The sequence below is a fragment of the Ceratotherium simum genome, chromosome 14, assembly GCF_057802395.1.
Source record: "Ceratotherium simum simum isolate JZ-2026a chromosome 14, ASM5780239v1, whole genome shotgun sequence".
Taxonomy (NCBI): Eukaryota; Metazoa; Chordata; class Mammalia; order Perissodactyla; family Rhinocerotidae; genus Ceratotherium; species Ceratotherium simum.
The window spans coordinates 22,566,879-22,587,270 of record NC_141913.1 but is presented as its reverse complement, the minus strand read 5'-3'; the positions used below and the strand labels follow the sequence as shown (position 1 = coordinate 22,587,270).

Sequence of the window (20,392 nt, the reverse complement as noted above, 5' to 3'; positions counted from 1 at the left end):
AAGTTCAAATTTATGTAAAAAATGGGAAGGAGGTAGTAAACATTACATTTTGTTCATCTCTCTGTACTATTTTGAGGAAGTAGAACAGGGCCCAGAAAATTTGTTGGCATTTTCAATTTTTTCATTCGGCATTCATTTTTCGAGAGTGTCATTACTGTGTTCAGGGACAGCTTATGTTAAAATTGAAAGAGTCGTTAGCTGAGCTTTGCAGTTTCTTTGTTTTGCCATCATGATGAGCATCCTTCTCTTGTCTGAATGGATTTCCTGATTTTTTGGCTTTATGCTTGGAGAATTTAGAGTAGAAGGGGCTTTTGAGAACACCTAGTGCAGTATTGCCTTTTTTAGGTGATGAAACTGAGATGTGGTGAGCTGTCCAATGTTATACACTGCGCCAGCAGAATCAGGACCAAGAAAGGAAGGATCTTTTGACTTTAGTTCTGTGCCTCTCTGAGGAGGCTTGACATCTCAGAAGGCAGGGATTTTTATAATCTTTGTCAATTTACCAGTTTCTCCTGAAGGAAGAAATTAGGGGCCTATTTTTGAAGCCCTTATCACGAAGAATTAAATTGACCAACTTGAGAATGAACATTGACTTTGATTTCATCTGCTTTTACAATCCTGGTAGGTAGATTTGTTATTGAAAAGGAGTGTAAAAGTTCAAGTAATTAACTCTTAGAGAGAAATTACCACAATAGATATTGATTCTAGATCATCCTGCCCCCTGCTTCCTCCAACACATTGATAATTTGCAAGATCCATATCCGTAGTGGATATTATGGTGATTTATGATAAAATATTTGTGATTCGATAAGGAATCTTCACCTTTGTGGAGTTTTTGGTTTGAGGGAAATAATATAGAATTAGAGAAAGTGAATTTTACGACGATATGATTGAATACTTGTAATAAAATGATTTTTTGAAATTTCTGAGTATATTTTATGGTAGAAAATCATTTATGGATAAAGGAATTCATTATGCTATTTCAGTTTGTTCATTTAGTCTCGTTCTATTTGATGGACATTACTACTTTATAATTTTTTATTTTTATTTTAAAAAAGTAGTTTGTTTTTGTAAGTTTTTGATAATGGGAAATAGTCATTTTATATTTCCGTTTTCCCTTTGGATATGCTAATTGAGTCAGTTTGCGTTTATTGGGCAGTTTCCTAATTCTGAATATTACTTTATTAAATTAAAAAAGGCTTACTGAGTCATACATTCTCTCTCTCTCTCTCTTTTTTTTTTTATAGCCAACACATATCTCTTTATGGTGCAAGCTCGAGGAATAATGCTGAGAGAAAATGTGAAAACAATAGGACATATGATCAGGCTGTACACAAATAAAAACTCTACACTCAACGGTACAGGTAAGATTGCTTCCTGCATACTCTCGCTTAGCTTCTACTTCTTACCTTGTAGTCATAACGCAGAAAACCAATTCTCTCAAGCTCTGGTTTTGCCTCCAGTAACTCCCTGCTAAAGATGAGGGTATCTCCTACTATTTGTGCTGGGAGATTCTTTTCTTGCTCAAGCCAGGGCTGTCATGTATTCTGTTCTACAAAGGTGATGAGGGTTTTGTACAAAGATACTTAAGTTAATTCTTGCAAACATAAATTAAAATACGAAAAGCAGCTTGTATTTTTTAAGTTCACCTGTTGTATTTAAGAGAAATTAACTACAATGAGAATAATTTATTCACATTAGCCATTCTGCCCTCTTTCTTTATGCCCGTTCTAATTCCTAAAATATTTTTCTGACTATATCTAGAAACTACTTATCATTTTCAATTAGAGAAGATTCTTAATCATTTTATGGCCTTTTTAGAGGCTAAAGGAGAAATTATATAGAATTTGAAATCAGTAGCTTTTCTTGTCTTTTTAAAATATTGTCTGGCAGAAGAATCTCCATCAGAATCACATAAGGCTAAAACCTAAGTAATAGGCAAAACTAATGATTTAATGATGGTAGAATTGATGTAAATAGATTTAGTTATTGTGGAAGAATGCTTATGCTTCTCTATGGCAGTGTTTCCACGTTGTCTCTGAAATATTGTGTTACTTTAAAGGGTCCAATGGCTGATTGTCACTTGTTGCATCTTCTATATTCCCATTTTAAACAGTTAAAATAAAAGATTTAATTTGTGTCAACAGTTTTTCATTGAGCCACTGTAAACTACACACATATTCACTCTACTAAACGGAAGTCCCTATCTCCCAACCATTGGTGTTTTTTCTTAAAATCTATGTTAAGATGGGTAATAGTTTGGACCCGTCTAAAACTTAAAGACTGTAACATACTGATTCTTAATTTAATGTCACACATGGTTCTACAAAGTCCATTCTAATCATTTGCCTGATTTGTTATGATGCCACAAATCAAAACACTCTTGTTTTCTCCTTTTTAACTTTAAAGAAATTTCTTTTAGAAAGACTGTCTCATCATAGTTGATATTTTAATAGTACAAAAGTCTCATTAACTGGTCTTCTGCATTAATTGGTCCTCTGAGTAGTAGGTCAATTTCAGGAGAAGTTTAAACATTTTAAAAGCTTCTCTAGGACTTGTCCTGATTGGATAAGTTGATTGGGAAAGTGTTCATTGAAAGTTCATTCAACTGAACAGAAATACTAAGCATTTTTAGGTTACTGTATTTGTAAAAGTGAGTGCTAAAAGTCTGTGTATAATCAGGTTCTTTCCCTGGGGTATGGATAAGTTGTGCGTGGGAATGTTGAGCTTGACTAGGAGAACCAATTCCTTGGGCAAGATCAACTTCCCCCCCAGCAACTGAAAAAAAAAAAAGAAAAATCCTCTCCTCCCCTCACCAAGTCATAGTTTCAATAAAGACCGAACAGCCAAGGCATACTTCGATTTAAAGTTTGCTTTTTATGAACCTTTGAAAACTTTTCATATGATTGTTTTACTGATAGTATAATTATTCTCAGGAGACAGTCAGTTCCCAGTTAGGAATTGGATTTGGTTGTAAGACTGCAGGGGTTTAAACACATGAGGCTTATGTTCTTACGTAGAAGAAGTTGGAAAGTTGGATATCTGTTGCTATTGTGGAGAAAGTCTTCACATGCTTTCCCTCTTCTGCTCTGTTGTGTAGCTTCACAGTCTGAGATGGCTGCCGGGCTCCAGTCTTTATATTTGTGCTTGGGTCAGTAAGAAGGAGGAAAGGAAGAGGGAAGAAGAACAAATAGAGTTCCCCTTGTAAGGAGCTTTCCTGGAAGTCTCACATGGTATTTCTGCGTACATCTCATTGGCCAGAACTTAGTCATAACGACCCTGGGGATTATAGTCTTTGAGCTGGGCTCACTGATGCTCTCAATGAAATTGAGGCTTTGTGACCTAGGGAGAAATAGAAAGTGGAGTTTGAGCAGGTAACTATGAGGCTCTGCTGTGTTCCCTTACATTGATAATTAGTATAGTTAGTATACTTAATTAGATATTGGAGATGCGACATTAAGGAAAACATCCTCCCTTTATATGAGGATCTCCAGCCTTGGGGAGAGATGGAAACATAGTTATTTATAATGCAGTTGTTTATTTCTGCACAGACTTAATACAAATATAGTTTGCCAAAAAGGAGATAATGGCCCATAATATGTACAAAGAGCTAACTGAACTCTAGGGGAGAATTGATTAACAAGTACTGGCTCATTTAAAATTTAACACTTAGATATTTTCATCACAAGAAAAAAAATTTGTAACTATGTGTGGTAATGGATGTTAACTAAACTTGTGGTAATCATTACACAACGTATACGTCAAATCATTATGTCGTACACCTTAAACTAATATAGTGTTATATGTCAATAAAAAATAGCTTACAGAGGCTGGCCTCGTGGCTTAGCAGTTAAGTGCGAGCGCTCCACTACTGGCAGCCCAGTTTCTGATCCCGGGCGTGCACCGACGCACCGCTTCTCTGGCCATGCTGAGGCAGCCTCCCACATACAGCAACTAGGAGGAGGCAGCCTCCCACATACAGCAACTAGAAGGAGGCAGCCTCCCACATACAGCAACTAGAAGGAGGCAGCCTCCCACATACAGCAACTAGAAGGATGTGAAACTATGACATACAACTATCTGCTGGGGCTTTGGGGGAAAAAAAGGAGGAGGATTGGCAATAGATATTAGCTCAGGGCCAGTCTTCCTGAGCAAAATGGGGAGGATTGGGCCGGCCCCGTGTCTTAGCGGTTAAATGCACGCGCTCCGCTGCTGGCGACCTGGGTTCGGATCCCGGGCGCGCACCGACGCACCGCTTCTCCGGCCATACTGAGGCCACGTCCCACATACAGCAACTAGAAGGATGTGCGACTGTGACATACAACTATCTACTGCAGCTTTGGGGGAAAAATAAATAAATAAAATTATAAAAAAAAAAAGGAGGATTGGCATGGATGTTAGCTCAGGGCTGATCTTCCTCACAAAAAAAAAAATAGAATTGTTTAAAAAAAATAGCTTACAAAAAATAAAATTTAACACTTAATGGCAAATAGGTTAAAAAAAATAGCTTACAAAAAATAAAATTTAACACTTAATGGCAAATAGGTTATGATATTTATAAGTACATTTGATTTCAAAAGGGAGTTTTTAACCCTGTTCCTGGCTTTCTGAAGCATCAAGTATAAATAGAGATATATATATATATAATATTTTTGTATAGAGGTCATATACTCTTATGATCAAATAGTGCCTTGCCTTGTAGCTATGGAGTCAGTCAAATTAAGAAAACGAGATGTATTCAGTGAATAATTACCAAAGCAGATTATAAGGGTCTTGTGGCCTTAGAGCTAGTAGTTTTATTAGAAATTACCCAGCACACTTCCTTATTTGATGGATGCATGGTCTGAGGCCCTCAGACACTGCTAGACCACCTGACAATCCAGTGGTAAACAGACTGGAACTCTCCTTGAGTTTCTATTACCTGTTTTTAGGCTGCCCTTTTGCAGGAAGAACATAACCCTTGAGAGATCTCCTGTGGTCCTATCCTCCTTTTCCCTTAAGTGATAAGGTCCAGTGAGAGCTGCGGAGGGGACCTGTCCAGCAGTTTTCATGCTGTTTTCCTTTTCTTTGGGTGTGGCTCTGGAAGGGAGGAAGAAGGCAGGGGGCCTGGAACTCATTGTGTTTTCATCTATTCATTAGATGAAATAGTGTCTACATTTTACAGAGCTGTGGGGATCAGTCTCAAATGCATCTCTCACGCATTACCTTTAAAACTGTTCCTGATTTTCAAAGCAGTGGTTCTACTTGTGGACCCAACCACTTCTGCAGGAATAATGATTTTATGGGTTTATTACAGTATAGTCTCCAAAAGCTTAAATCGTTATTGGCTCTATTATCAGTTGTGAAGTGTTCATTTGTAGTAAGCTTCTACCATGTTGTAGGTACTTTATTAGATACTAGAAATCAAAGGCAATTTGATTTCACTTAACAGAGGTATTCAGACTAAGGGCAGGGGTATACATAATACATAATACATTGGGATGATATAAATTCCGCTGGACACAGTACTCAAGGAGCACAGAGATGTATGTTTCTATAAGTTTGGCAACGAGTTGAGATCCTTATGATCATTTATAATGATGTGGCCAAGAATAATGTTTAGCTCCAAAACTTTGTATTTAAAGGAAGTGAATATATATTCATTTTGTATGTCTTTAAGGTAAAAAAAATTTTTTTCTGAATTTGGTTCTTTAAAAACTGATAAAAGTGATCCATGGGTTCTTTTGTGAAAGATTAGTCATTCTAGCACTAAAATGAAAAGTGAAACAATCCTCTGGCCCTCCTGTTGCCTGTAGCCTCCTCAAGGGGAGCTATGTTAACAGTTTGTTTTGCAGAAACGTCTAGAGAACTTAAAATCTGTGAGTTGGATGTGGATTTATAGGCTCATAGTGTGTGGCTAAGAGAAGGAGCCCAAGGATTAATGACAAGAATTAATATATATGCAGAGTAAGAAAATATTCTCAAAGTTAACTACATGACATTAAGAAATTACTTGAGGATTGCGTGAGAAAGTTGATATTTATCTGCCTCAGGACTGTAATAAAATGAGTCTTTGGAACATATCAAGGCAGTGGACTTCCAGAAACAACCTTATTTAACTTCTGTTTTCAGCTCCTACAAATGGATAATGTATAGTAGATGCTTTGCTAGCATAGTAGGAGTCCTCATAAAAGGAGAAAACTTTTTTGAATATAACCTGAAATTTAACGTGTATCTAGATATATTTTTTAAAAAGCATCTTAAGGAAAGAATCAGAACTTTATTGGACTCCCTTACACTTATTTATGTTTAGTATCTTTAAATCTTTCAGATACGTGTGAGTGAGATATAAGAGTGTGGGGTACTGGAGGAGTTTCTGTGGTCTTGGTCTGTCCCTCGGCATACAGAACAGTTGATGTCCACTGAATCCCTCTCCCTTTTGGCTTGGAGGGTTTTCCTTGTCAGATGCTTTGCAGGGTTCCTCTGGAGAAAGGCTTTGGGGAAGATTCTCTCACTGGGGCCTTGCCCCTTCCTAGTGGCTGGGCCTTAGCAGTTGTACCATCATTGGTCGCTATTTATCATGTTGGGGTTTTCTGGCAGTGCGGTTACTTTAAAACCTTACTGATGCCCTGCCAAATTCGTAACTGGGGTTTCCGTGCAGTCCTTTAGAATTGGACCTTCTCCTCCAGCTTCTCTCTCTTCCTTGGTACCAGATCCCCATAAACCTCTGCTTAGCAGCCTCTGCAGGGCCCCTTCCAATGGGTGGGCCAGGAGGTGGGGTGAGTCTCTTTGGTCTGAAGTGTGGTCCTGGCTCCCAGGCTGCATCCTCATCCACTTGATTTTGATGATAAGTGAATATTTATGTTAGGCAAAGGTGTATAGGGGAGGTGTTCAGTTTTGTTTGACTCTTCTCACATACTTCATCTTCAAATTCCAAGATTCTACCATTTTTCCACGGTGAGAGGGTTTACCTTTTACAGCTCAATAAGGTATATAAATGTGACCTTCAGCCTTTTGCTTGCTGGTCACTGGCAGACAGGCCTCTCTTAAGTCATATGCTTGTTCTCCTTTTTCTTATCTCTTCATACAGGCCAGTTCAGATAGGAATATCTGTCTCATCAGAAGATTACTAAAGATTGAAAGAATATCTTCACGTTTTCCTAAAGTGTCTGCTAAAGCTTCATTTTCTGTGGGTTCATGGTTTGTGATCTAGGAGACAGACGGTGATTTAATCAGTTGTTTCCATCACGTCTCTTACTGCATGTTGGTTTCGTTCTCTTAGATGAGCTACCTCTTACGTGGCAGGAAACTGGCAGGTCGTGGTTTCCAGATTTGCATCTCAGAACTTTGTTCTAGAAAGGGACTGAAATGTGATCTCTGGTTCCATGTTCAAAAATCCTAAGGCTCTGAGTGTCCCATATTGGATCAGGTGCTCATCTCTAGACCAATCACTCATGGCTACTCACTCATAGATATTGAATATGTATGTGGACAGGGATTGTTCTAAGCACTTTATACATTTATCTTATTGAAATCTAAAAACAACGTGAGGTAGGCGCAGAGGAGAAACTACGTTCTCTTGCCCTGTATCACAAAGCTAGTGCCTGTTGGAGCAAGGATTTGAACTCAGCATTAGCCTTGGGTGCACTAAACCAGTGCCCTCTATGCTGTATAACTTGCTGAATCTGAAGATAATGGACCTAATGTAATAATAGCTCCAGGGCTTCCCAGGGACTGCAGCCCATGGGTTGGGAATGTCTAAGTTAAAGATTTAAAATGACTGTGTTCTGAAGTAAGTTGAGTGGGTAAATCTCAGTTCTTATGTGTCGAGTGATGAGAAAACATTACTCCCACCCCTCTGCTTTGTGGATGCTGGAAGCAAGACGCTGTGGTTGTGTGGTCGTCCGGAACACCCCTGGTTGTTTGGATGGTTGAGAGGATTTCCTTGTGTACTTCACACCCTCTTTCAGTGGCTCAGCTTGGGGAGGGATGGGAGCAGGTGTTCTCATATGGTCGCAAATGGGACTGCTCTGTATGTATGCACAGATCAGGCCATGCTGCTCTCTAGACTTGGCCCCAGGGGTCTCTTGGGAAATCATGCTGAAAGGTCTATTCCGCAGCGGTGAAGGGTGAATGGGACGGTAGCCTTAAAAAGCAGCTGTATTTTGCTTTTCTCTAGGTCTTTAAAGATAATGGCTTTTAAGTACTGCTGTAGATTGCATATTATAGGTCTTCTTACAGTGACAGTGACATATTTCATACGAGGAGTAAAGCAAAAGGCAATTTTTTGGTTGTAACTTTTTTCTCTCTCTCTAAGATTATCCTGAAGGCAATAATTCAAGTGATTATCTTGTTCAAACAACAACATATCTTCCGGAAAACTTCACATATTCACCATACCTCCCCTGCCCAGAAAAACTGCCTTACATGCGTAAGTGTCATCTAATTTTGACTTGACTATTTGTATTATAATAAAATAATAAAAATCACATGGTTTGAGCACACCATGCTCAAATCATTACTGTGGGCGCTAATGTTTATATTATATAGCATGTTATTTGACTTGTTTATTTTTTGGCAAAGCATTTTTTTTGGAGGGGGAGGGGCATTGAAAAGCTGAAGAAAACGCTATCCCTTACCCAGAAGTAACCTCTATTGTGAGTTTGCTGTGTAGTCTTACAGGTGATTTTTAAATTATTTTTTACATAGATAGATGGCTAGATAGATAGAAAATTATAATGTTTCAAAGGTTTCAAGAATTTATGTAAATGATTTTAAAATTTCATTTCTATCACTTACCTTCTTTACTTAACAATTTTTTGAGAACTATGCATTTTGATACATATAGATCTATTTATTTCCCTTTACTATTGTATAGTACGTCTTTGAATAAAATGTACCACATTTCATTTACCTTTCTCCCTGCTGATGGAAATTTAGGTTGTTTCCACTTTTTTGCTGTCGCAAAGCAGTGCTGTAAGGAGCAAGATAGTACAGATTTCTCCGTGCGTATGTGCTTGAGAGTTCATACCCAGAACTGGAATTGCTGGCCAGGCTGGCTTGGTTGTGCACCAAAGCAGCTGTCCAATTTATATCCTAACAGCAAAGCATAAATGTACCACTCTGATATTGATGGACTTTTTAATTTTTGCTGTTCTGATAGACAAAATAGTGGTGTCTCATTGCTTCTGGTTTCACTTTCCTTATTACTAGTGGGTTTGAGTAACTTTTCATGTGTTTGTGAGTCGTTTTAAATTTTCTCTTCTGTGACTCGCTCAGTCGTGTGCTTTATCAGTTCCTTATCGGTTAAGTAGGTTTTTGTGTTGATCAATGGGAGTTCTGTATAAATGTCCTGGCAGTGACCTGTTGTCTGTTATATATGTTGTAATATCTTTTTACAGTCCGTGGCTTGTCTTTTCATTTTGTTCTTGGAGTCTTTATTTTATAGCAGTTTAAAATTATGATGTTTTCAAGTGTATCAGTCACTGTATTTAAGGTTTCTGCTTTTTTTGTCTTAAGAAAGCTTTCCTTACCCCAGGACCATACAAATACTCTCCTTTATCTCCTTCTACTAATTTTACAATTGTGTTTTTAACTTTTGTTTATAATATGAGGTAGGGATCAAGATATTATATTTTCGCTATATATGTCTATGTTTTGATATGTTTTTCTTCGTATGTTCCCCCGCCCCTCAATTTTAAGCAACTTTGTACATATAAGTTTGTATCTTGATTTTTATATAATTAAAAATTTAAAGAACATCTTTTTAATTGCTTGTTTATCCTCGTGTTATGATGTCCTCAGTATCTGTGTGCTTTTTATGTCTTTAGCTGAGTTGTCTTTATTGAGGAAATTAGCCTTTGCCTGTCGTATTTGTAGGATTTTTTTTCAGTTTGTTGTTGATAAATAATTATATATCTATAATAAAAAGAAAGATTCACCTTTTACTATCATCTAAGGCCATGGTTCTCAAACTTTGTGGAGCGTCAGAATCACCTGGATGGTCTTGTAGAACAGAGTGCTGAACCCCACCCTCAGAGTTTCAGATTCAGTGATCTGGAGTGGGGTCTGAGAATTTTCATTTCTACCAGGTTCCCAGAGGACTTTGATGCTGATGATCCTTGGGCCACACTTTGAGACCTGCTGATCTAGAGTAGTGGGTCTCGTTCCTGGCTGTACAATTGCCTGGGGAGCTTTTATAATTCTTAGGCCCAACCCCTAAGTTTCCAATTTTATTGATCTGACATGGGGCCTGGGTATTGCTATTTAAAAAAAGAATTCTTAGTTGTTTCTAATCTTGCTGTCTCCTTGCTGTTCCACAATAGAGAATGAAGCTAGGATTTTTGTGGCTTTTCTATTTGTCATTACTTTGTTATTGCAGCCTTAGCTTTCTAAAAATGAATGTTTTGGGGCCGGCCCCGTGGCTTAGTGGTTAAGTGAGCGCGCTCCACTGCTGGCGACCCGGGTTCGGATCCTGGGCTCGCACCGACGCGCTGCTTCTCCGGCCATGCTGAGGCCGCGTCCCACATACAGCAACTAGAAGGATGTGCAGCTATGACACACAACTATCTACTGGGGCTTTGGGGGGAAAAATAAATAAATAAAATCTTAAAAAAAAAATAAATAAATAAAAAAAAATAAAAATGAATGTTTTTTGTCTGTGCAGTACTGAAGACACTGAGTAATGTTCTGTTGAAATATTGATTACAATAATTTCATTTTCATAATTTGCATATTCAAGGGTTTATAGTTTTAGGAAATCTCTCTGTTCTTGGTTTAGTTGCCATTTTCTTAATTAGTGCTTTGTGAGTACTAATTAAACTCTGTGTAAAAGCATCTGCCTGCCAGGCCTTCCTACTGGCACTCCTCTCCTCCAGTCCCATAACTTGTGAATACCCGTCATGGTGCTTGAGAGGTTGTGTCATGGTTACTACTCACTGCCTTTTCATTAGATGTCTTGGTGCTCCTGTTCCATCTCTCTGCCTCCCTCAGAGTCTTGCATTCTTTTACAAGAGAGGAACACACTTGTTTGGCCAGCCGCCTTTTCACAGAAGGTCTCCTCATGGGCTGCCGGCTTTGGGCCCAGCGCTAATCCCTTGTCCAGTTAGCTGTGGCCAGAGTGATGGAGTTATTTGGTAGAAAATATGGCCACATATAGATAACACCTTAGAAAGGGGTCATGGGTATAGCCAACACAAAGAGACTTGTGCCCAGAGGGCCTTGCGTGAGCCGTCCAAGAGAGTCCCTACGCTAGTTGTGTGACCTTTGCAAAGTGGAGCCTCAGTTTACCTATCTGTATAACCTGGGCTTATAATATCAGTTTCAGAGTGTTGTGAGGATAAAATGAAGCACGGTGCTTGAAACTTGATAGATGTTAATTTGATATTCCCTCTCCTTCGCCTCAACTTCTTTGAATGATGTAGCCAGCCTTTACAGTGATCAAGGGAATGAGAAACCTAGGAGAAATGTGTAGAGTTAAGAAGTTTTATACTTAGCTCTGCCTCCTTAATTTTTTTTTAATTAACAGGATTATTTCCCATAGATGATAGAGAACAGCATAATAAAATAACCAAGTGTAAAATTTTATTGTAATATCACACAAAATAATTGAATATGATACCTCCCCAAATAATAGTTAAGGAAGTCTGTGTAAGACTAAGATCTACTTAGATGAAAACCATTCAAGTGTGAGTGGTACTTAATTTTCCTATAATCACCAAAAGTGAAGTTAAGGCTTAAAATTGGTGTGTGTGATTATCTGACTGTAACTTCTTTTTGATTTTTCTCTAGTGTAGCAATGAGACTACTGGCACTGGATTACCGTATAGATAAAGTTTGAGCTTTTCCAAATGGAATACAGATAAGATTGATTTCATGAATTTCAGCAGTACTGTATATTCAGTCAATTACACTATAAAATCAATTTTAATGTGTATTATTTATACAATATCAGTAAATACTTCTTTCTTAGTGTTTTCAGATTCTCCAGAGGGCAAATCGACTGTCAGCTTTATTAAATTTATGTGAGACTCTCCAAGCTAACAAAGTAAAACAGAAATTTCACTTTATCTAGAACTAAAAAGTGATAAGTGCTTGGCATGGATGTTTTGATTTTTCTGGGTGAGGTAGAGATGGAAGATGTCAGTTGTGCGCTTTGCATTAAAATGAAGACTTAGCTGTAGTTTTCCTGTCTTTTAGTTCTTATTCAGGTAGAATCCATTTGCAGTGACTTTCCATGTGTTCTGTTCTTACTGTGTGTGGAATAGGACCCTTGATGGTTGAACCTTGGTCGTTTCTACGGTTGCTAGCCTTATGTACATAACAAAAACTACAAGGACTCTTTAAAGATGAGTTTAAATAATTCACATGAAAATTAGCAGAAAGGAAAAGATAAGCAAATAAACTTCAGAAAAGCTCAAATAATGCTTAATGTAACAAACCATCATGCATATATTTATTGTAGAAAAGAGAGATGGGAGCCACTTTGGAGTAAACAAGCAGTTGTGGAGCAGGAGCTGCACACGCAGCAGCCCTTGTTCATAGGGGCAGACGGAGCAGAAACAAAGCCGAGTAGGGTCACGTGTCTGCCAGCTAAAGCCGGTAGCGCACTCAGAAGGGCAGTGTGCTAACTGCTACGAAAGGGTTATTATGGAATGAAAGGGAGACAGCCATTCATTCTGGAAGAAAAAGGGAGACTTCAGAGAGAGGGGACATGGGTCTTGCAAGGTAGTTCAGTAGGTAGCCAAGAGTACAGCATCAGCGTTTGAGAGGCTCTGTATTCCAGGAATGGAGAGTGGTCCTCTGTGTAGTGGGGCATATGGGAGATGAGACTGGACAGGGAGGTGAAGGACCTTCTGTAAAGGACTGACCAATCTGAGGACTATGTGGGTTCCATGAATCCCTAGGCATTGATGAGATGAGCTTCAGAGGGAGCAGAGCCCTTGAGCTTGTAGGCAACAGGTTGATTTATGGCCATATGTCTCTCTCCGTCTAAGGTGAGGATGCACAGTTTTCAAAGGGTCTAGGAACAAAAAAGGGTAAAACAACAAAAAACAAAAAACACTGCTTTAGGAAACGTAATACTCATCTGCTTTAGGCAGATGAATGACGTGACTAGGACGGTACTTCAGAAAGATTATTCTGAGGAGAAGTTGAAAAATGGACGACAACGGGGAAGTACCAGAATCTGGAATTATAGAGGGCTGAGAGGAATGATATGGGCGTGTGCTGAGACTGTGTCATTGGAGAGAGGAGGAGGCACCAAAGAGAAGCTATTGGGATGCTCTTGGCCAGATATGGTGACTGACTGAGGAGTCGAGGTTAATTTCCAGGTTTCTGGCTTGGTGACCATTAACTGAAACAGCTTATGCAGCATAAACTCACATTTGGAGAATGGGGAAGTTAGTGAGTTCGGTGTTGGGCCTGTTTTGTTGAAAGCTCAGGAGAGTTAATTTGGGGTTTGAATTTCATCAGAGAGATCTGGGCTGGAGATAAGAGGAAGTGAGACTGGAGGAAGGCTAAGAGTGGGTTCCTGGAGAACATCAGCACTTGCAGGGGCGAGGGGTAGTCAGAAGAAGACGGTGTCCCAGAGGCCAGTGAGGAGCCAGTGTTCTATCTTGTCACATACCTCAAAGAAAGCAGGTAGCATGATGAACTGTGAAAGGCCATTGAATTTGGGATGGAGGAAATCTAATGGGACCGCAGCAAGCACAATTTCAGTAGAGTGCTAGGGTAAGAAGCAATATACTGTCCTGAGAAGTGACTCAGAAGTGTGTAAAAACTAGTTGGTTTAAAAAAAAAATTTGGTAGAAAAGGCAAGGAGAATGGGAGTAAGGAATCTGTGGAAGAGGTGGGGTTAAGGGAAGAACTCTTTAGGAAGAGAGGAACTTGAGTGAGTTTTAGGTACTATGGAAAGAAACTATGGAGAGACAAGAGATGGGAAGTGTAAGGGAACAGAAGGGAAGTGTCCATGGAGCCAGATTCTGGAGAAGCTGAGAGGAAACAGAAATATGCTCAGGTTGAAGAATTAACCTTAGAAAATAGTAGGAACACCTCCTCCCCTGAGGCAAGAGTGGGGTGCATCTGGAGATTCATGACGGGGGTTCATGCCTGTTGCTTCTTTGATCCTGATAAAGTAGGAGGCTACAGATGTACGAGGGGGCAGCTGAGAATGACCAAGCAGCTTGAAAGGGAGGAGTAAATATTTAAAAAGTTATTGTAGAGAATGAAAAGTAGAATCAACTAATCATAAATTAAAAGGTGACTAGCCTGGGGGTCAAAATGCACAAATAATGTGACACTTGTTTTTGTTGAAAGCTTACTATGTTCAAGGCAGTATATTAGGTACAGTCACCTAAATGATGGGATTAACCCATGTGCTTGTGTGGTTTTCATTAGTGGTATTTATTGGGTAGAGAATTCAAGCATGGAAATTTGTTGAGCAGGTGTGGCAGGTCAGGAAGTGAGGGGAAATAAGAGTGTTTGTGAGTGTATAGGTGTGTCTTAGTCCATTTGGGCTGCTAAAACAAAAATACCATACACTGGCTGGCTTAAACAATGAATATTTATTTCTCACGGGTCTGGAGGCTAGAAGTCTAAAATCAAGGTGCTGACAGATTTGGCGTCTGGTGAGGGCCTGGTTCCTGGTTCACAGGTGGCCGTCTTCTTGCTGTGTCCCCCGCATGGTGGAAGGCACGAGGGATCTCTCTGGGATCTCTTATATAAGGGCGCTAATCCAATTTATCAGGGCTTCATTCTTGTGACCTAATCACTTCCCAGAGGCCCCACCTCCTAATACAATCACATTGGGAGTTAGGATTTCAACATATGAATTTTAGGGGTGAGGAGACAAACATTCAGTCCGTTGCAAGGTGCTATGATTGGTGAAACTTATGGAGCTGTGTTTCTCTAAGTGTGGTTCAGGATGATTCTGTGCACCAGAATCAGCCGGGATGCTGGTTAAAAATGCAGGCCTCTAAGCCAAACCCCAGACCTATAAAGTCAGATTTCTTGATTACAAACCAGAGAATACAACTTGATTTGGTTTAAGAGGAAAAGGAGAGAGTGATGTCAGCATCATGGCAGAGTGAGCTCTTCCCTTAGTCTCTCCCCGCTAAGATACAACGAAAAGGACATTCATATACCAACAGAGGACATTCACACAACACAATAGATGTCTGAGAGACCCGCACGGCCATATGTCTGAAAGTGGGGGTGCTGGACCCCGCCCTGGGAGGCGGTGGAAGGGTGGAAGGAGGTAAGTGGATCTCCTCTTCCTCCCCAGTGGCAGTGATCTAGGGCACGGGACCTTGTGTGTCCGTTGGTGTGCTACTCTGAGAGGAGAATGGGGAAAAGGCAACCCTCTACGAGAACGCTTTGCCCTCGGAGTTGCCTCCCAGCCCACAAAATGCTCCATACTGAAGCAGCTAAGCAACCACGGGGATGTCCCCACCAAGCCGAGCAGCCCAGGTGGGCAGACAGAGAGTGCAGGGTGGGAGTGCAGGCGGGAAAGAAGGGGCCTCCTCCCCTGCCGTCCTGCCTGGCACATCAGCTCAGCCAGTCAGCCAGAAGGGGGGATCCCTGCCAGAGCACCGGTGCCTACGTGTGTAAAGCAGGGGTGGCCAGACGCAGAAAGCCCTATTGACACAGCTTCCAACGGACAGGCACAACTGCCAGAGGTTGTGGTAGGCTCAGAAAACACAGCTCCTGCCACCGGTGGTGGCAGGTAGAATCTGTGACCAGATACCACCACTATGCGACAGCAAAGGTCCACCCTATCAAATAGCATGAAGAAGTATATTAACACTCCAGACCAGAAGGAAAATGACAAGTACCCAGAAACCAATCCTGAAGTCACAGAAATTTACAATCTAAATAATAGAGAATTCGGAATTGATATTATAAAGAAACTCAATGAGTTAGAAGAAAACTCAGAAAGACAGTTCAATGAACTCAGGAATAAAATTAATGAAGAGAGGGAATTCTTCACGACAGAGATTAAAACTATAAAAAAAAAAAAACCAATCAGAAATGTTGGAGACGAAGAACACAATGATTGCGATAAAGAAAAATCTGAAATCTTAAAAAACAGAGCTGATATTGTAGAGGACAGAATTAGTAATTTAGAGGACGGCAATACAAAAATGCTTCAGGTGGAGGAGGAAAGAGAACCAAGACTAAAAAGAAATGAAGAAGAGGAAAAAGGAATCTATGAAAGACACCAGACAGCCCTCAGAAAACCTGTGTGGCTACAGAGTTAGGTTCAGAGGCTGAGCAGCCAAAGCAAAGTCCGGAACTCTCTGTGAAGTGTCTCCTGCTGCTCCTTGGCAGAGATTGCAGCTCCCACCAGCAGTGCTCAGATCTGGAGACAAGAGGTGCCACTCCCGGTGCCCCTAAAGCCAGAAGCTTGTGCTACCACTTTTACTGAGAGAGAGTTTTGTGAAGTCCCATGTTCTCATGTTGTTCACTTCTGCTTCAAAGTCTCCTGTGGGTGTATCTGGTCATGTAACTGCTCCTATCTGCTAGAGATGTGGGGAGAGTGGGTTCTAGCTTCTTCCTCTGGGAGACAGAACTCAGTGGTGGGCAGTTCAAGCAGCTGAAATATGTTCAAATAAAGCTGGGTGGCCTCAAACATGACCCATGGGCATCTACTGACATAGGAGCTTTGGGAATGGGGCCAGTGACCTCCATTCTAGACAGGCACGCCTGGTGATTCTTAGCCACACCACCAAAATTAGCAAACTGCTTTGTTAGGAGACCAGATAGGCAGGAAAAATGGAGATATAGCAGAGAAAACTCTAAGCCAGAACTGACTGGCTTTCAGCTCTGACACTGCCAGTCAGTTCTAGGTGACAGTGATGCTCAGGGTGTAGATACAGAGCTGGGTGCACAAGAATGATGTACAGGAAGGAGAGGGCACCTGTCAGTGATCGTGGCTGGATGTTGGAAGGTGGTGTGGCTAAAAGTCATAAACTTCAAAGGAGGTAAATTTATGAAAGGAGGAAGTAAATGATTTTTTTGTAAGGTGTAGGTTTGAGTCTGCAGAACACCTTCTTTTATGCCTGGCTCCAAGATTATAGATCTAGGAAAGTGAGTGCTTTGCAGAGTTTGAAAAGACTACTGGTTCACTTAAGATGAGGAGCGCGGGGGTGGTATCTAGAAAAAACATTGAGGTACAGTGTATGGAAATTTCTTGGCACTCGAAGGGTTCCAGAAAACACTATGAAAAGGCAGGAGGGGTATATGACGTACCATCTTTTCTTGAGAAGATACATCATTAATTTTATAATGGCTTTTTGGGAACAAGAAAGAAGCAGTACGTTAAATGCACACATTGTAGGGTATGTTCCTATGCAGAATGCTAAAACGTGAATGAATGTGTCTCAGAATTGACGAAATAGAATAATAGAGGTTGTGGATTATGACTTAAAGGAGGTTGTCAGCTTATCAATAGTCAGAGACTAGGAGAACAATTTGGAAGAATGTGATCAAGGATATGAGGCCTCCAGGGGAGGACCAAAAGTTCACTGGGTGGATTACAAGGCAAAACTGGGAACAAATAGCAAAGACTGTTAATTAGAGGTTCCAGTTAGTCATTCAGAGTCATTCAGCAAGAGAGACACGTAAGCAAGGGAGGAAAACGGGTGTTAAGAACCATATATTGTGGCCAAGATTAGACAAGAACTTGGGCTGTCCAGGAGGTGTTATTTTGGGTCATCTACATGTGGGACACCTTTTGTACAAATGTCTTAAAGGCGTATTTTAGCACGTGGTGGAGCCAAGGAGTGGAAATGCAGGTCGGAAGGAAGCAGAGAGAGATGAGAAGCAGAGAGAGATGAGACAGGATTGGACATTGCCAGTGTTGCCGTTCCTGCTCCTTCATTCATCATCCATCCTGTGTCCAGGCATTGCACTTGGCACTGGGGATGTGTGACTGAAACCCGCCCTGTCTGTGTTTGGAATACTCAGATTTGGTCACTAAGAATAGTTGAGTAAGAAATCATTTGTATAAGCAAAGGTGACAGAATTCCAGAAGTCGAGAAGCTGAAGTAAAGCATTGCAGATGGGCATTTTCTAGCGTTGGCTTCAGAGGGGGCAGTGGGTGACTCATGTAACCGTTTGGCCTCAGAGTCCAGTGGGTGGGGGAGGGAATGTGCCATCTTATGGTAAAAATCGTTTTCTGACTCTGGAGTGGAATTCAGCTGAAGGGATATTTCTAGAGGAAATGCAAGTCTTTCTCTGACACTGTCATCAGATCTTTGGGCTTTGTACATTTTAATTCCTCAGGGTAAAACAGTAAAAAAAAGCCAAAAGTATCCAGAATTAGGCTTTAGCTACCAAAAAATAGAAGTGGACCCCAAACTGAGTGAAGAAGTCATTTAAAGCTGTTGATTTGTGGAAAAAAACAACTCCCCTCTGGCTAGAGATAATATGCCTTAAATTTTACTTGAAATGTAAGAAAAAAGTAAATATAGGTAATTCACATGCATCGAGTATTTATTTTAAAAGTTGTATTTTAATAGAAAAAAAAAATCCCAAGTCATATCCTGTGACACATTATAATCCACTACCCCGAGCCTGTGGTTTGGGCCCGTGCATACCTAACAGACCCCAGGCCCATGTAGGTTCTGCTTCCCAAAGTGGGAGGCATTGTTGCATGTCTTGCAAATTCAGTATTAGGAAATTATAGTAAATGTCCCACATAACCAATAGTGCAACTAAGTTATTCCACACATATCAGATATAGTTTGGCACCCAGGCTTTCTTGCCGAGACTGACGAGTAGCTTATAGTTGACCCTCTGAGTGGCAGCCTCCCTCTCTTCAGGCACCCGGCTCTCCTACTCTTTCCTTTCTAACCACAGTCCCACCTTCCAAATAGTACAAGTCAGGATTTGATAAATGACGTTATTTACATTTGTGTGCTGATTGATTACACTGCTGGGTAAATGGATTTCAGCCAATATGTTTATTTTTCGACCTTTTAATCTCTGATTGGGGAAAGAGAGCACATGTTCTCACTGGGGGAAAAAAAAAATCTCAGATTTAGTGCAGGCAAAGAGTGAAGACTGGGAGGTCTCTGCAGATCTCTGGGTCCTTTCTCTTCAGTTGCCCTTGAAATCTTAGCCAGCTAAATAAAGGGGCTGGCCTGGCTGACTGCTAACCTCTGTATGAGTCAGGACCGCTGTATCCTCTCCTGGTTTTAGAGCACTGGAGTTCTTTCTTGAGTGAAACCTGAAGGGGACTCCCCGTATGTAAAAGAGATGAAAGTAGCCTTAGTGGGTACAGTGGGGGGGACCCCAAGTCCTCCCTCTCCTGACCACAGGCTCACCTTTAGAGATTCTTTCTGCTGAGCACAGTTTGGAAACCACGTCACCACTAGTTCATCTGCTTAGTGCCTCTTCCTGGCCACTCTATAAGAAGCCCTTTTCCCCTCCCTTCTTATGCACAGAGTCTTCTCCCTACCGCCACTCCTCCCTACCCTCCCCCCCCACTTGTGTTTATTCCTCCTCCTCTCTCTCTGATCATACTTTTACTGTTCCCAGTGGTGGCAATGCCTGTCTCCACCCCCCTCAACTCCCCCCCCCCCCCCCCAAATAGTGATGTTGCTCTTACCCCTGGCATGACATCCTCATGCTGCTGGGTCATCTTTAGCCTTCAGCCAGCAAGTTATTAGGATTTCAGAGCAAAGAGCAATAAGCACCTAGGAAAGCTGCTAAGAGACTCTGAGGAATGTGTGTGTGTGGGGGGGGCAGTCAGGAGGGAGGTGAACTTCGGGGCTCAGGGATAGTAAGTGATGGACACCAGAGGCCCCGTCCGTTGAGGAGAAAGCTATAAGGCCCACCTCTTAATTTGCCAGCACACGTGTGTTGGAGATGAAAATTAAACTGCAAATGATGCTGGAGAAAACTGCTGACAGTAATGATGATTACAGCTGTTATAGCAGTAAAGCTGGAAAAAAGCAAAAAAAATTGGTTTAACAGTGCATAAAGAATACCAACTTAAGTTACTTATATGAACTGCTTATTGCTTAGCCTAATTACTATCATTTTAGCAATCATGCATACCATTAAATGCATCAGATTTATTTGTGTGAATTTTATTTGATTACAGTGCTAGATTCTGTTTTTGTCAGCTGAGTCATGATAGTCTGTACTTAGGTTGACTGATCAATCTTACGTTTGACCTACTCTTTCTTTGCAAGTTCATCGGTTACTCTTTCCTTTAAGTAAATCTGACCTTTCTAAGATTAGCTACTTTGCATATCTTGTCACACTAAAGGGTGAGTATTTGGTTATAAAAGACCGAAAACATTGTCAGCAGAACAGGCAGACATTAGAATATTGCAGAGTTTTTCCTAGCTTACTCTGTGAAACATAGGCATTTGCATTTTAAAATGCCTCTTTCTAGCATGCC

The 20,392-nt window shown here is 40.7% G+C and overlaps 1 protein-coding gene across 4 annotated transcripts in view; it reads left to right on the top strand.

The window, feature by feature from the left end:
• B4GALT6 (beta-1,4-galactosyltransferase 6) overlaps positions 1-20,392 on the top strand; it is a 61,430-nt gene that overhangs the window by 17,984 nt on the left and 23,054 nt on the right. For 2 of the 4 annotated variants that reach the window (XM_004422422.3, XM_087439106.1), the window contains exons 2-3: positions 1,248-1,364; positions 8,297-8,410. In XM_004422422.3, the coding sequence (XP_004422479.1) occupies positions 1,248-1,364; positions 8,297-8,410 (231 nt within the window). Of the gene's footprint in view, positions 1-480; positions 622-1,247; positions 1,365-8,296; positions 8,411-20,392 lie in introns of those variants that run through there. The other 2 variants (XM_087439104.1, XM_087439105.1) reach the window with 2 other exon arrangements.